Genomic DNA, 17,396 nt, shown 5'->3' on the forward strand with positions numbered 1-17,396 from the left:
ATCGCATTCATTTCATTGTTTCTAGTCAGTTTATTTGGCATAAAATGCACATTTAAATCGTAAACACAGGCTTAATAAATCAACTTTCTGATGCTGAATGAGGATACAGACAGGCAGCTACTGTGATTATGACCTTTATTTTTAAATAGGCTGGATGCAATCTGAAGGGGGGAAAAAGACATTGTGATGGGTAGACTTATTGAATGGTACAACATCAGCACATCTGCAACACAGGCAAGCCTTCTTCCATTCGCATGAACAGTACTAATTTCTAAGCAAAATATGTATGTTGGAACAATTATGCCCTCACTGATGTATAAGTAAAACACCTCTACATCTATACTGTTTGAATCATGGCAACATTTTCAGAGTGATAACAATGATGACCTGGTTATCAATGATCTATTTCACTGTTTGGAGAAAAGCTGCAAATCAGACTCAGTCGGAAGAGGGTACAAAGCAAATAAATGCCATGTTTATAGATGTTGTTGAGTGGGCTTTGAATAAATAAAGGTGACAAAAAAAATCCGGGTTCCTGCATAAATTGTACATTTTACTCTATTCTACACTGTTGTCTAATATAATGTTACATGATAATATCTGTAATAACGATAACTTGACATGAAGACTCATAACTGTATGCACACATTAAGAAAAAAAACCCCCACAGTTTTGCCCAGTCACAGCTTTGGTCACTCCATTATTTCTTCTTCTTCTCCTGAGTGGTGTTAAACCACGAATCTAACAGCTTCTTCATGTAATATAACTGCCATGCATGCACCTGAACAGCAACCACCATGATGAGGTACATAACAGTCACTGCAGAGAAGCCGAAAATGAAGCGGTAGGCCTTTCCTTGGCGGTAGAGTTGCTGCGCTAGAGGAAACATCTCCATTCCACCATATATGAGGGGTGCTATGGAGAACAACCCTGCGCTGATCATGGATATGACCAGGTAACTGATATTGTTCTTTGGAAGAGACAGGCTGCTGCAGAGCAGAGGGAGCAGGCTGAGCAAGTAGGGGTACTCCCACTGGTATGGCATGGACACTGTGTCATGTGACACCAGCTCGAATTGGCTGACAGTCACTTGTGCCGCCACCAGCAGCCAGATGAGAAGATGGACCAGGTTTAACTTCCGTACCTCTGACTTTAGGGAAGCACTGCAAAACCAATAACAGATAACGAGGTGTATTAATGACCCTTTTCGATGTTCTTGGTGTTTTGAGGTTACATTTGTATTTAGTGACCAGTAGTCTTCAGAAACATATATAGGGCACTTGCCTCATTTGGTATTGTGGCGCTATCCTCTCTCTGTGTTTGAAGTCACTTCCATTGGTGCCAGCAGCTCTAGGGCCCACACGTGATGTCATGATGAGGGAAACCTATTTACACAAGAGACACATCACATTTCACAAGCCAACACTTGACAGAACAACGACTGCAATTATTAATTTACTGATTCAATCGTTTGGTCAGTAATATGTGCAGATACAGGGAAAAGTGCAGCAACAATTTCCTAAATTCCTGATGTAGCTATCAGAGGAGAGGAAGAACATGAAAAGGAACACATTGTCAGGAAATCAACCGCAATAAACAGCTGTTTATTTTGAAAATGACTCATTTTAGGAAGACGAAATGAGCTGCTAACCGATTTAAAGCAGGCTAGCCTGTTAGCTTCTGCTGCTATTTAACCTAATTCAGCACTACCTTTACTGAGATACGTACTGTCTGTTGGGGCTGGCGTCGTTTTTATCATTAGCAATTTCAGCAGAGAACACACAACGCCAAGCGGTGTTCATACACAACGTTAAAATTCAGTCGCTAACAATGCTTACCGTTGCGTATTTCCGTGACGTTTGACTGAGCTGCTTGTTTGAATTTGTACTAACAAAAGATGTGACAGATGGATGTTGTAAGCAGCTGTGCGCATGCGCACAATCTCACTAGAAAGCTCTCCTTCCGCAGCATCCACATCTCTCCTCACAGCAGACTGCCAGCTGGAGCCATGACCCCCATTCATGGTTTGAACCGGAAATGACCCTTTCATCACGCCAGAGGGCATTTTTCCCCCAGACACATTCTCACTAAAAGCTGCACCAAAGATAACTAAGCATCCACTGTCTTACCTGATCAGTGTTGGTTCATATCCATGGCATGTCATCGTCAACCTAGCAGGTAACGACATTTTTCGGTAATCAGATTTACATTTCTCCATAGATGAGCCCACACAATTAATTTAACCAGGTAGTTTTCAACTGATGTACCGGCCTCTGTCTCATAGGTTTGATTTGCTTTCTGTGAGCTTACAAACAGAGATGTGAACAACACTCTTTTTTTTTTTTCTTATTAAACTATTTTTATTTAGAAAAAAACAACATGGACAATAATAACAAACAGGAAACTTTCAGACATAAAATCTTTGGTTACAACAACAGTATTAGCACCGTGGTTAAAAGGAGAAATACACATGAATTGTCCTTTAAAAATGTTCATACTATATAATTTATAATATGATACTATAATGATTTTTTCCATTGCATGTACATGTTCAGCGGATAAAATAATAAATTACTGACATAACTGTTGTTATGAATTGCTGCGACATTCAAAATCCAAATGTATTTCTTATACACTGCAAACCTGACATGGAGACATTCAGCACACCCAGGAAGCTGCAGAACTTACTTTGGTTTTCTAACTTTTAAACAAATCACATCAGAGCGACTGGATTACAAATCCAACAAGTGTTTCATTTCAATAAAATCCATAAAAATTGTTTCCCAAATGGATAAGGCTTGCAAAACAGTAACAGAGTATAATCGGTTGAATTTTAAGTAAAAAACACTGAGTAAGAATACATTTTACCAATTGGTTTGACTTCCAACAGCAGGATTCACTAGAACACTGCTCAATCCCCTTTGAGTCTTAAAACTGTGAACTGCAAATGTTCACAGACAGGGTCTGGGCTTCCTGATATTTGCCAGATTTAACTCGCACCTGTAATATTCTGGGGTTGAGTTAGTGTTACAGTGATGCTGCATAGTGCTGACCTTTATTTATACTGTGGTGTTGTGTTTAATATTGTTTATGGAGTGGTTTTCATCATTCAGGGCAATGTGGTGTGTGTTTGACCTTTGTATTTTTGCACAAAAAGTGTTTCTACTACACCCATAAACTGACAAGCATTTAAACACAAAATTCATATTACATTCTCACTCGTTGACTCTCACTCATGGGAGCAATTGTCAGTTAGCAAAATACATCATGCATGTTATAATTTAATTTTGATTTAATGTCTTTGGTGCTCCTATAAGTGAGCACAATAATTGCCATTAATAGGTCACCACCGATACAAGTCGTCCCTCGTATGTGTAAAGTCTTCGCACATCTGAAGTGGAAGTCATTTAGGCTGACCCCAAACTCTATTTAGGAAACTTAATTCTTATGTTGGTGAGACTTGCACCATTTACAAGTTACCTTTTCCACAATCTCAGCATTTTGCAGGTTACATGACCAGAAGTATGTTTACCTTTAAAACATGTATAAACTGCTGAGATGCATACTTTGCAATTTCATTCTCAAGAGGCATTTTACATGCTTGTCATCATAATACAGAGACAAAAACTGTATTCATACAAAGGTACACATGCAAATAGATTTCCTACTAAGTTGAATAAGTCTTCATGTGCTCACATTTTTCACTACATGGGGTAGCTGCCAGTTTTTAAGAGGTATGGAATTGACACTTGTGGAACAGTTTTATTAAATGTGTTGTTTGTTTAATCTTTTTGCATACACTTCACATTTTCCCTTCTTATGTTTCTACTTAATAACAAGTTGCACTATTTTGGGTTTTTGGCACTCTTGTGTTCAAAAGCACATTGACAGCCATCCTTAAAGTTTTCTTTGAATGTCTTTTTATACATTCTTTTATATCTTCAAAGCTGTAAAAGAAAACATCTTTGCTCCAATTTCAGGTTGTACCCCAAAAGCTGCTGTATATACAGACTGTGATACTCCTTATTTTCCTTAAGATATTTTATCTTGTCCTGTCAGCTGTGCTGACAAGATCAAGAGTTGGTTGACTTCACATTGCTAATACTGCTCAGTCTAAGGTGACTTATGATCATGTTTTATATTATAAAATAATATGCTACCACTTTGTTGTCACTGAAACCTCTCTATCCCTGGAGTTGTAGTTTTACATCGGATATAACAAATACCCGGAAAAGGAGGAGTGCACATACTGCCCAGCATAAAGTCCTGCAGCCTGATCCGAGGGCAGCTGAACATACACAGTGTCTCCAGTTTGGAGAGGTAATACTGCACTCCCTGATGCTTGATCTAGGAAACCCTTTTTGTATTCATCATATGTATACATCACTGGCTCATTGTTCCTCATCAAAGCCACCCACACATTAGCTCCTTTGCAATGAAAGTGGTAGGCAAAATAATAAATGCCAGGCATGTCACAAGTGAATATTCCTGTCTCGGGGTTGTAGTTTTGGCGACCATTGTACAAAAGCTTGTCAAAGACGACTGGAGTGCCCACAGGTGGAAAGGGAGTTGTTACTACAGCTGTGAATGCTGGCATTTCCAACCCACTGGCACCCATCACTTCTGCCCCATTGCCTCCAAACTTGCCCTTCTTACCATAAGCACCAGCCTTAACACCATCTAATCCAGGGCCCATCTGAGAGAGCACTCCAGCCATGTCAGGAGACAGACCAGTTTCTCCTGGTGGGCCTGGTGGTCCAGGAGGTCCGGGCTGACCTGGTTGTCCACTGGGTCCTGCTTGGCCGTCTTTCCCTGGTGGTCCAGTGGGACCAATAAGACCTGGAATCCCTTCACCTGCAATGCCTGGTGAACCAGGTTGACCACGATCTCCTTTTGGCCCTGGAAGACCAGGAGGCCCAATTGGTCCTGCTGCACCATCCATTCCAGGGATTCCTTTAGGTCCTTGAGGTCCTAACTCACCAGGTAGTCCACCTTGTCCCTTTGGCCCAGGAAGTCCAGGAGGACCGGGGGTACCAGACAGACCTTTGTGCCCACCATCTCCTTTGGCACCAATTGGCCCTGGTGGACCTCTTGGTCCTGGCTCTCCAATCTCTCCAGGCAGACCATCCTTGCCAGGTAACCCAGAAGGACCTGGGTCACCCTTAGCACCAGGAAGTCCTTTAGGTCCTCCTTCTCCACAGTCTCCTTTAAGACCAGGTGCACCTAGACCTCCTGGGGGTCCCATAGGACCTGGAGAACCAGGTGTACCATTTGGTCCAGGGGGACCAAGCATACCAGGTAGTCCTCCATGGCCTTTATCTCCCTTTGGTCCTGGAGATCCAGGTGGCCCACCCATACCTTTATCACCCTTTGGTCCTAACATTCCTGGTTTACCAAATCCAGGTAACCCGGGCTTTCCTGGCAAACCTGGTGGTCCGGGATGACCTTTCCCACCTGGCATGCCTGGCTGTCCTGGCAGGCCATTTTGGCCTGGCTTCCCTTGACCAGGTACACCTGGAGGACCAGGCTGTCCTCCTTCACCAGGTAGCCCAGGTGGTCCTTGCTCTCCAGGGTGTCCTTTGTCACCTGGTGGCCCTTGTGGCCCTGGTGCCCCATTTAATCCAGGTTTTCCAAAGCCAGGCAGCCCTCTTGGGCCAGCAGGTCCTGGGAGCCCTGGGAGCCCTTTGTGACCAGGTTGTCCGGGCTGGCCCATCCCCTTGTCTCCTTTGGGTCCAGGTAATCCAGGAAGTCCTGGCAGACCTTTGTGACCTGGCTCCCCTTTGGGCCCTGGTTGGCCTGGTAATCCCTGTACCCCTGGTTTACCTATTCCTGGTAGACCAGGTGGTCCTGGAAGACCCTGAGGCCCTGGCTGCCCAGCTGGCCCTTCTTCTCCCCTTGGGCCCATTTCTCCTTGTGGCCCAGCATCACCATTTCCTCCTGGCTTGCCAAGTAGTCCTGGCAATCCTGGTTTGCCCGTTCCAGGCACTCCTGGTGGACCGGGGGTCCCGGGGCGTCCTGCAGGTCCCGGTTGTCCATTACCTGGTGGTCCAGGAGGTCCTGGAGGTCCCTCTGGCCCAGGTGGCCCAGCTGGTCCTGGTTCTCCTTGGGGAATTCCTTCAGCACCACTAGGGATTGTCTGACCTGTGAAGAATGAGATTAATAAAATTGCTCGTATTTATTAACCTTCTTCTCACAGCACTTTTTATGGCATTAAAAATAAAGAAAGTCTATGCCCTTGTTATGATTCAACATGTCAAGTCACATGTGTTCAAGGTCCAAATGTTCTTGCTAGATTGTTGGTAACTATGTTGAAAAAGTTAACTTTCTCACCTTTGTCTTGGCCACCATTATAGGTGCCCCCTTTGCGACCGGTTTCTTTGCCCTTATGCATGGGCATCTGAGGAAGCTCCTTCCTGTAGTGGGGATACTGCATAAAGGGCACCTCTTTTCCAAGGTACTGTTGTTGGGGATAGCCTTCTTTACCCATGCCCATGTGTTGGAGGTGCTGCATTGGCTGGTATGGCTGAGGGTGTTGCTTGTGTCCGTAGAAGGCCCCACTGCTCACACAAGTCAGTACTACAAGCTGTAGCAGTGTCAAGAGGGGGACAGGGAGGGGAGGCATGGCCAAGGCCTGTATAGAAGGAAGAGAAGACAAGATACAAGGGAATGAGTAAATGATTCAACTGAAAGGTGCAACAGTGTGTTCAAACAGTTGCTGGGAGGTAAGAAGCACTTCAGACATGGAACTAGGCAGGATACACTATAAACTGGAAAAACAGGCAGCATTGCTTTTACAGTGGTGCAGCCACAAACTCACACTTTTTACAAGGAAAGAAACCTCCTAATGTATTGTGTTTAATGCCTAATTCACAAGAAGGCACCAAAGATTTTAGATTTGCTGCAGCCATTTCACAAAATTTGTTAAGTTTCTCCTCATGCAGCATGTCTTAAAATCAGGCTATTTGTAAGGGAGTCTGTAATATTGCCATTACTGGTGACATAGTTCCACTGGAAAACTTGTTACTTTTAACCTTTTTATATCCCCTAATTATAAAATACTAATAACATTGAAGAAATCATTATTTTATCAAAACAATGAATGTCATTAGTGTATTTGTGACACCTAAAGATTTGTGCTTTTACTGCTTCCATGGGGGCTCAGCTCACATTGGATCCCTTGTAACTTGAACCCTGTCTGTAACCGGAGCCAATCCCAGCTGTCTCTGGACATCTAGTCTGAATATGAATATCTTTTGAAGTGACAGTAAAATACAGATTAATTTACTTTTGGTGATGTATAATAGATACTGATTGCGCTTCTTATCTTAACAATAAATGTTAAAATCTCTGAAAGGTGGTCTATATAAACCTGACTGAAAAATACACAAATGACGCATTGTGACATGTAATAATGTGTCAGTCTATCAGGCAAGGCTGGGATAATTTGCACTTACTGTGCTCATCCACAAGAGGGAGCCACGTAAAATGTCATACTACAGAAGACTTTTGAATCCCCTCATGTCCCTACTTTTGATTAAAATTTTACTTACAAACAAATACACCATTCCTTTAAATCTTTGCAAAATAAACATGATGCCTTAGGGATAACTGGCTCAAGATGTTTCATTACCAGTACTACTGTCTGAGTTACCAAAAAATTGCACATGCCCAGAGGTAAAGAGTGCAGTCCTGTGGCTATAACATACTGATACGCACGTTAGGACAGAGCATAGTCCTATTTTTCGTAAGGACACTATGCTGATGACTTGAGCTCTAAATTAACAAGATATGCAGTGACAAGGACATTGGTATGAACATGCATTGCCTGACACTCAAGCCTAAAAAAAACTTTTTACAATCGTGTGAAGAATACCTGCCACCTTCCACTTAATTCTGTGGTATGCACACTGATGTCCACTCCTGATGATAAAGTAAAAAATACAAATTCTGGTGAATGACATTAAAGTTAAGCAGACAGAAGAAGGCATGCAAAAGGCTTGTCCTCACTGGTTATCACTACTGAGGAAGTATCATTCTCATTTGATGAGCCTGCCAATATCTTTTCTCTCCTTCCTGGTCTAATAAGTACAATTTTTGAATGAACAGAGTTGCGGTTCAGCTGTGCAGGTCACACTACCTATTTTCATTTAACCTCCCTCCGCTGTCTGCTTTAAACGATCAGTAACGGGACAAGGCAAATTGATTATTGTTTTTCGCTCCACAGCCAATGAATACTCACTATACGCTGCTCCTCTGAGTGTCTACTTGTTTTATTCAGTCATCAAGTGCCATTTCCATCTCGTACTCAGCATACCCATCCCCTGCCACACTCCCCGTCCAAGCTCAACCTCAATCCCAGTCCCAGTTTTATTACAACTCATCTGTCGTTTTTCTAAATCACATCCTAAACCACATCCTTAGTGTCCACTCCATCACTGGCTCTTTGGATCTTTTCCGCCCTTTGGCCTTTTCTCGGTCGGCTGGTGATTTTGACATGGCCGTGCAACTGTCTCCTCCGATGACTGCCGGCCTTTGAAAGAAGCCCTCCTTGTTTCTATGGCGACAGAGACCAGACATGCCAGAGAGTCCAGAGGAATGCCATTAAGTCTTCCCAACAAAAACTGTAACCTATTTTTGGCTTACTGAGTGGAAGCTGTGGTCTGTTCCCCCTTTCCTGATCAACAATATGAATCTGTGGGGTCATCGACAATACATTGATTGTGAGTGTATGATGTGACACAGACTAACCTGGACCTCAAGTCTTTTCTATTTTTTGTGTGAGGCTGTGCTTATGTTCCTAGGCTGCTCAGATCTAAGCTATTTGGAACAACGCTGATAAAGAGAGGTGATAGATATATACTGAATCTAATGAGAGAAATAGACTAAATTAAAAATGTCATTTAAAAAGGCCTGAGGATATAAATAGGCAAATGGCTTATTACATTAATTATATGTTATAGGATATAAATGAAAGACCTCATAGAGTGTTGGCTGGATGTGGGGTTAGACAAAAAAAGGTGCATTGATCCTGAGACATTTGTCAGGTTAAAATGTTCAGACACACATTTGTCAAGAGCCCCACCAAAACCGAGAGGAGCCTCTTTCAAGGATTTGTGACAAAGGTGCAAACTTTCACCCGCTGTCTAATGGCACACCAGACTCAGATGCTCTTCTTTATTTTCCACGATGTACAGCAGCAACAGAGGCGCTTTTATAGCACGGCAATCCAAACATAAAACTGAATTATCCCATCAATCAATGAGAGGATAACAATAATATGGTTATTAAAAGTTTTATTACATCTACAAATGTATGGGACGCTAGGAAGTAGAAACGTCCCATTTTTAATGAATAAATTACGTGTACTCGCCGATACAGATTCAAGTATTGCGAGTATTCGGAGGAATTTTCGATAGTGATATCTTGACCAGTTCAGGCCTGACTAACATATTTATGTTTTCTGGTGTATATGTTCTGTAATACTGAGTGGAGCTAGAGCTACTTCATGAACATAACGTTACAGAGAGGAGTACCGGAGTGTCCTGAGTACTGAGTGGAGCCACACAGATACACTCACACTCGGTTTGTTAGCTTAACACTAGTGTACAGTGCAATGTAGCAGTGACTGTTTGGGGCGCATAAACACTGCATGAGTAACGCAAATAACACAAATGTTCCTGCTGTCAGACTCACTTCACTGTTGATGTACATGCCAACTGGAAACAACCGTCACTGATTAAAAGCTATCTGATGTGACTCAGGCACAAATGTGCCTCAGTAATGTTTTAAAGCTTTATTTGCATTGAGTTAAGTCTCGTTCACTAGCTTGTCCATCCCGGAAGAGGCGAAAGTTGACGCACCATTACCTTGAGTAAACTTGTTGATTTCTCTAGTAGTCTAACATAACTCAACAAAATATATGAGTCGACATTTCAGTGCAGAATTGCAGCATTTTGTATCTTTAAGTCTTTTTATCTTGAGTTTTCTGTTCCTGGGGAATGACATGGCTTTTTAGTTAACTAGAGTGAAGACACGGCCGTGATACCAGTGATCTATTTCATACTTATTTCCCTTATTATAAGCATGTATTTACAGTACACACACATAAAGGTTTGAGAAAAATCAATGTGACAGTTTCACTAGCTTTTAGGAACGTCCCAGCTCACTGTTGGTATGTGGGTGTGTGCGTTTGTGAGGGAAGGTGTTTTTAAAGGGGTGGAAATATTCTGACAAAACTTTGCGACCGCAGATCAGAGGGGCCGTTACAACGAGGGTCTGTTCAGCGTCACATAGCAACACCATAACGTTGTAACAGTGACCGCAGAGCGATGGAAACACCTCCTGTCTTTACCTGGTGTGCTTCTCTCCAACACATTATTCTACACAAGTGTTGCCTCCAGAGGACCACTTTTAGACACTGGCATAAGCATTGAGCAGCAGTTTCCACACTTTAACTTGTTACGAGAGAAAACAGACAGAGAGAGGGGTGCACTTATAACGAAGCGACTAAAGAGAAGTCTATTATACCCATTGACTATATTTTGTGCTGGTGTCATCCCTCCATCTTTATCCGCACAGATGTCGGAAACAAAGTGACGTATAAATGTGCCACAGCTGTGAGAAACCATGATGGCGTGAGCAACGTGTTGTGAGCCCTTTCTCACATTTGTAAGATTTACAGTTGAATTTTTTTCACACGCTGGTGTAAAACAATCTGGCTCCCTCAGTGATGACTGTCTGGCACAGGAACAGCAACCATGTTCTACATTTTCATGCCATGCAGATGTCACCCATGTGTGATTCAGTTCACACCCTTTCTACACTGGTTTGTTTATGAGGCTGGAGAAGACACACGTGCACATGATGATGAACATCAAGTCAGCAAGTACGGATGTTGAAATGATGATGATGATGATGATGATGATGATGATGATGATGAATAGTTTTATTTTGGTTACAATATAAAATACTTAAATTATGTGCAATCAACTGGCAAATATTACCATACAAAGTTCCACTCAACATTTTCTTACATCAAAAATTTTAAACAAACTCTGTAACCGAAAAAGGAATAGGCTGAAGCCAAGGCTTATTTTTGCCTATCCTGTACAATCCATGAAATAACCCAAAATATGGTTATATGGTTTCTTATGAGTGATGAGGCATAAATGTGTGATCAGAGGACGTTTCCTAAACAACTGTAAATATGCTATACTTTCCATGTATAATTGCACATTGTTTTCTGTATCAGGACAACCAAGCTAGCAGCTTTGTGAGGCTGTACTGACTGTTCCGACTAGAACACTGCCCTCTCAAGTCGGAAGGACATCTTGGTACACGAGTTGCTGAGTTGGCATCATTTGACGCTAAAACATGGCAGACGACAGTAAACATTGTAGGCAAGAGACTTTTTTAAAGTATTGTTTTGTTTTCCTAGCCCTTCCTTATGACTCAAATACTGGAAACAACTTTCAACATGTTATTTAAAAATTGTTTTGTTGCAAGAACCACATTTTGGACAAATCGGCATTTTGACCTAATGATGACACCAGATGAACAGTTCATCCTGAGGGGACTATGAATGCCTGAACCAAATTATGGCAATCCATCATAGAGTGGTTGAGATATTTACCTCAAAACCCAACATGGGAATCTCATGGCGGCGCCCATCAGGATCCATTCTATAGGGAGCTTGAATGTCTGCACAGGCAGTAGTGACGATCAATCCAAAACTTGTTGAGATAATTCAGTCAAGACAAAATAGGTGAACCAACAGACCAACTGTACCATCCCAGGGTTCATATGTGTATTGTCATTCTGGGTGTACAAAGGCACTTGTGAAATTCTTTGGGTGGAAGGCTCTATTACGGAAGTAATTATAGAATGAAAAAATATATTTATCTAACATGTAAATATAAAAAAGCAATATAAAGAAGTTGCAAAAACAATCATTAATCAGATCGACTAGAGCCATGCAGTTATTATGGATAAAGCCCATCTACAACTGTTACACATTGCATTAAATATGTTTAGCATATTCAGTAACCATTGTGTTCTAATGGTTCTGTCACTGTGAAAGTAGTGAAATTGTGACATTGAGAAAAAAGCTAACTTATTAGTTTCATTTTTTTATCTTTTTTTTACGCTTGCCACATCTTGTCACCTTGACTGAGTTCTGACACTTGGATTTAACCCAACATGTTAACCATTAGTCAGCAGCCCAGGGGGATGAGGAGGTACAGATATCTGCGGTTCGGACCCTAATTTTTCAACATCTGCTGCCCAAATCCTGTGTGGCTGGTCATACACCACTGAGCTCTCAGCATGTCCTGCCAGGTCCAGACAACCTCAAAAATAAGCAAACCTCAAAGTAGTCTACATTGTATGCAGTGTGTGTGTGTGTGTATGTGTGTGTGTGTGTGTGTGTGTAGCCTGTGCTCGTGTGTGAGCGCCTCTGATTCCCAGACTACTTCCAGATGTCCATCTTTTTGACATTTTACACAAACGAAACACATTAAATTGACCATCAGGTGTGTGACTTGAGAGGACTCATGGGCATTGTGTCCGTGTTTTCTCTGTTGAGTCAGCCTTCACCCAGCGGAAGTTGAGGTGTTGGCTACTGCGGCTTATACAAGCTGCAAACTGCAGAATCTTATTAAAACCGCAACAGCTGTGCAACACCAAGAACAAATGTGTCAAGACAGAATAAAGGAATCAAAACTACAGATGTGGAAATGAGCCTCAGTTTCCTTAATAACTTCTGATTTACTGTTCATTTTCAAACTTCAAAACCTCAATGTTTAAAATATTCTACAAACTGTAGCTGTAGTATTCATTACAGCTATTGTAGCAACTTAAAGGGACAGTTCACCGTAAAATAAACCTGGAGATGTATTTTTCCAGATTGTTTTGGTGTGTGTTGGCCAGTTTTGGAGACATGCCCGCCTTCTCTCAAATATAATGGAACTAGATTGCACTCGGTTTGTGGTAACACAAAATACATTTTAAAAACTCAACAGCAATGTCTCTTTACAGAAATACTAGCCCGCTTACTCCAGATGATCCAAAGACCTCGGCATGAGCAGTTCCATGAAGGAACGGTTTCCTATCCCTATTGCCATGCAGAAGGAAGGGTGGGAGGAGGGATTAGCTTAACAAGCTAACTAAGATAACTTCGATAACTAAGAAATGTTGTTGCACGTTTACATCCCGCGCTGTCACCAGCATGAGCCTCTCATCCACGAAAAGCTGTTCATGAAAAGAAAATAGTTGCTACTTGAGACTCTTGACAACAAGGTCTGTGGATTATCTTGAGTAACCTGGTCACGGTGTCTGGAAAAAGACATTGCTGTGTTTTTCAAATATATTTTTCTGTGTGTGTGTGTGTGTGTGTGCCATCTGATTCCATTATAATCAAGAGAACTCAGACATTTATGTTTGGAGATTTCTCTCTGATATCTCCAAAACTCAGCAACTCACATCAATCCAGATGGTTAAATAGCACTATATGTATTTTAGGACAAACTGTGCCTTTGAATGCTTTAAAATTACATATTAACATTTATAAAATGATGCTTTGTGTGACACATACTATCATAAAGGTAAAATTCCAAATACAAACAGCTCAGTTATTGTTATTTTGGGGATAAAAGGGAAGACAGTGTGGAATCATATTGTCACTGTGTGGAGGCCAAAATAATTCAAGACAAAACTACACACAAAAAAGCTCTACAAAAGGCTTATCATGCTTTGAAGCCAAAATAATGTAGTTCTTATAAAGGTTCTGCATGTCTTTTGTTAGTTGGTGCAACTTGCATCGTGCACGTAAAAATACCCAACAATGTTGCACAAGAACAAGAGAAGAGAGACAGATAATATTTGAGATTGGCTGCTGGCTGATTCCTCATTCATGGAAACGCACCTGCCTCTGGTGTAGTGGGCTCGCATTGCGTATGCATTATACACACACGTGAACAAAGCTATGCACTCGCGCACACACAGTGACATTAGACAGGGATGGAAATATTAGCTCTGTGTCTGCTAACCCCGTGTCTCCAGACACATCTGTCTATTCTCTGTCCTCTGTCAGATACAGACAGCGCTCCTCTCACTGTCTCTCTTTCTTCCCGTGTGAACAGAGCCGGGCCTGTTCTAGGCCATCTTCACCCTCTGCCTCATTTCTGTCTGTTTGCCCTTGCTGGCCCCTCTCTCCCTTTGGAGACGTCCCGCTGCAGTGACCTGAAGCCACTTACTGACCCTGCAGGCTCCTGTGGATGTCAGAGGGCAAGACTGCGTGTCTTTTTAAACCACCTTGCTAACAGAGTAGAAGAAGGCACTACAGAAAAAGGCAGGCGGTGGTGAGATGAGGTCAAATTGTATCACATCCTGGGCAAGGATTTGAGACTGAACGACTCATCTTACACACCAGAACTCTTCACTCTTTTTTTTGAGTTAATCCATCTACATCTCACAAGGCGGCCTGACCCAAAAGCTAGTGTTTAAATCCCACTGAGCATGTTTGGCAAACCACTCTGCCTTCCCTCCCTGCACCGCAAACCATTTACAAATTTAACCTTAAGCCAGCAGCACTCTTGCACTCAATCTTGGTAAGTGCCCTGACGCTGTGGTTTCTCAGCGAAAGGGAAAAACATTTGCAGCTCCTCGGCTCCCTAAACGCAGCTTTTATCACAAAGCACACCTCGTAAAATTAACACCTCTTCAAGTGGCGCTGCAAACCTCCCCGTTCAAACAAACCTCATTCAAACAAACCTCGTACACAACCCCGAGGAATACAGCTACTCCACACACACACACACACACACACACACACACACACACACACACACACACAATGCCACAGCTGTGCCGCTAAATGACCAAAGTGTTTACTTCTTTCCATCTGCCATTATTCTTGGCTGTCTCTGGGTCTGTTTGTCCTGCGCATTCCTGAAATTTGCTGAATAATGTATACAGGACGGTACAATGTTGTGTGCGCAGCATACATGCACACTAACACAAATACACACTGCGTTTGAAAGGTTACAGCTTGTGCGGAAGACCAGCTATATTAAGGGGTCATCCGTAGCTTTTTTCACACTTTAAGGTCACTGCAGGGGCCAATCTCTGATTTCATTCTACGATGCAATGCGAAGATCGATAAAGGAGAGATCTAGAGAGAGATTGGGAAAGAAAGAAAGAAAGAAAGAAAGAAAGAAAGAAAGAAAGAAAGCGTGAATTTGCAGAGGAACAGCATTTCATTTTATTTATATGAGGACTGTGTTGATGCCACAACCTATCCACGTGAGCGAAATGGATCAAAATAGTTTTCCTTACTTTGGTTTCATGCAGCTAAACAACTGTGGCCTTTGTGAAAGGATTTAATTTGACAGAACTGTATGAATTAACTGTATGAAAACCAACATTACCAAATACAGATGTGTGATGTGTTTCCTAATCAGTACAAACGCAGATTTGTCATTGCTCTGCCTGCATTTACAAGCCGAGATCTATTTCTCAGGTTGAACGCTCCCTTTGAGTTCTCAATGCAACCGAGCCATGAAGATTTCATCCTTTAACAGGCGAATTATTGAACAGTCGCTGTGACTGACAAGGCACCGAACGGACGATTCACGCCAGAGAAAGAGCGTTAAAAAGCGCAGCATCGGGCCGGACGAGATGGAGGGAAAAGACTGTGTTTGCTCTGCAGTCTCTTCTCACCAAACTGCTGCTCTTTCCCCCGTCACATACATTTGACAGTTTGGCTTCGGCTTTCTGCACACACACACACATGCACTCAAGACATTTGAATGCGTATTTGCCTTCAGCGCAGGCGCCCTCTCACAGATAGATGTACAGCACATACTTGAGCTTCATGGAGCAGACCAGCTAGGGATGCTGCTTGCGTGGGAAACGCCAGCGAAGTTTAAAAGACGTCTTGCTTACAACTTGCCCATCATCTTGGTGATGATGTGCAGGAATGATGCTATCGGCCACATTTGTAAGGGCCTTTAAGATTCCCCAGGAGCCCAGAACTGCTGTTACTGACATTTTAATTTCTTTAATTTCTGCAAAAAATTTATTGCGATAATCTCTGTCAAAAGTATTTAAGGCTGAAGATGGAATGGAAAGAACCATCTCATTTAAAACGAGTGTGAGAAAAGTTATATTGAAAGTTGCGATGAGTCTCTCTGTGAACAACTGTTCATCCTGTCACATATTTTCACCACACAGTCCGGCAACATCACAAATACAATGAAAGCGAATTCTAGATTCACTCATCGGAAGATGCGCTGGTTGCAAAGTATGTAGTATAACATAGGCGGTCAATGAACTCACAGAATGCACAGTTAATTAAAGGCAATAAAACAAAGTGTTGTGCAGGTATACAAGAGAAATACACCCGAAAAACCTGCTAAAAGACGTTAAAGTCAAATGCAGGCTGTACGTAGCGAGGTCAGGACAGTGCTTACCTTTGTGAGTGGCCGCTTATGGGGAAATAATCACTGCAGTCAGGCTAACGGACAGAATAGCAGGCGGACAGACAACCACACAGCGGGGACCCTGGGATATGTGCTCATAACAGACACACACCTTGTGGACATAGCTTATATCTGCTGGAGGGTGGAGCCACTTGGGTGGGTGGGAGAGAGAGAGAAAGAGAGAAAGAAAGAGAGAGAGAGGAAGAAAGGGATGGAGATGGAGATGGAGGAATGGAGACTTGACTCAAGAGTAAATATAGCCTCCCCCCCAAAAAAAGTGATGCCATGATTTATAGTGGCAAAACATGCTCACGTCCCCCTGCTGAGCGCCCACAGCGGATGACAATGATAAACAGGAATGTTTCCCTCATTAATGTTGTGATCTGTGGGCCGCTGTGTGCAGTAAAAAGCAAAGTAGTTCATTTTTCTTGTGCAGGAGCCCAGACGAGCTGGAGCTGGTTGTTAAAAATCACCTGTCCTGGCACACACCTGGGAAAAAAACTGTCAAGGATGCTTACAGACTGTGTAACAATATTCACTGCATTTGAAACATAGCAGACGTTTCAGTACCTGCGATAACTGCGCAGTTAGAAATATGTACGTACGTATATTCAGAAAGAATTCTGGGGGTTATTTCTCGGCTAAAATCCCTTCTGAAACACATTCCATTGAATTATTTTGCGGTATTAGAAGTTTAGAAGTTAGAAGTTTCCAAATGAGCTCCACGTGTTGATCCGGTTTAAAATCTCGGAGCGTACAGCTGACAAGTGGCATCTGTCCAATCGGGTGCAGCCATTCAGTGTTTGCGTGGTTGTTGGAGGGTGTAACTAACCTGTGGCTCTTACCGACCAGCTGGTAGACCAGCGGTTGCTTTGCTAAGTTTAACAAGCTTATTTAGCTCTGTTAATTGCTGCAGTA

The 17,396-nt window shown here is 42.4% G+C and overlaps 2 protein-coding genes across 2 annotated transcripts; both read right to left on the minus strand.

Annotated features, from left to right (window-relative positions):
• Window positions 1-118: 118 nt before the first annotated feature.
• Window positions 119-1,994, minus strand: jagn1a (jagunal homolog 1a). Its single transcript, XM_030428085.1, has 3 exons — window positions 1,839-1,994; window positions 1,285-1,385; window positions 119-1,163 (listed from the first exon to the last, which is right to left on the minus strand). The coding sequence occupies exons 2-3, from the start codon at window positions 1,371-1,373 to the stop codon at window positions 701-703; spliced, it is 552 nt and encodes a 183-aa protein (XP_030283945.1). The 5' UTR covers window positions 1,374-1,385; window positions 1,839-1,994; the 3' UTR covers window positions 119-700.
• A 352-nt stretch (window positions 1,995-2,346) lies between these two features.
• Window positions 2,347-16,567, minus strand: col8a1a (collagen, type VIII, alpha 1a). The gene is made up of 3 exons (XM_030427322.1): window positions 16,470-16,567; window positions 6,331-6,631; window positions 2,347-6,141 (listed from the first exon to the last, which is right to left on the minus strand). Exons 2-3 carry the CDS (start codon window positions 6,620-6,622, stop codon window positions 4,205-4,207), a joined length of 2,229 nt encoding a protein of 742 aa, XP_030283182.1. The 5' UTR covers window positions 6,623-6,631; window positions 16,470-16,567; the 3' UTR covers window positions 2,347-4,204.
• Window positions 16,568-17,396: the final 829 nt, after the last annotated feature.

The sequence above is a fragment of the Sparus aurata genome, chromosome 9, assembly GCF_900880675.1.
Source record: "Sparus aurata chromosome 9, fSpaAur1.1, whole genome shotgun sequence".
In the NCBI taxonomy this organism is placed as follows: domain Eukaryota; kingdom Metazoa; phylum Chordata; class Actinopteri; order Spariformes; family Sparidae; genus Sparus; species Sparus aurata.

Coding starts and splice junctions, on each gene's coding strand:
- jagn1a (XM_030428085.1), bottom strand. CDS start 1,373: ATGACATCACGTGTGGGCCCTAGAGCTGCTGGCACCAATGGAAGTGAC. Junction 1,164..1,284: donor GCGCCACAATACCAAATGAG/GCAAGTGCCCTA, acceptor TTGGTTTTGCAG/TGCTTCCCTAAAGTCAGAGG.
- col8a1a (XM_030427322.1), bottom strand. CDS start 6,622: ATGCCTCCCCTCCCTGTCCCCCTCTTGACACTGCTACAGCTTGTAGTA. Junction 6,142..6,330: donor TAATGGTGGCCAAGACAAAG/GTGAGAAAGTTA, acceptor CATTCTTCACAG/GTCAGACAATCCCTAGTGGT.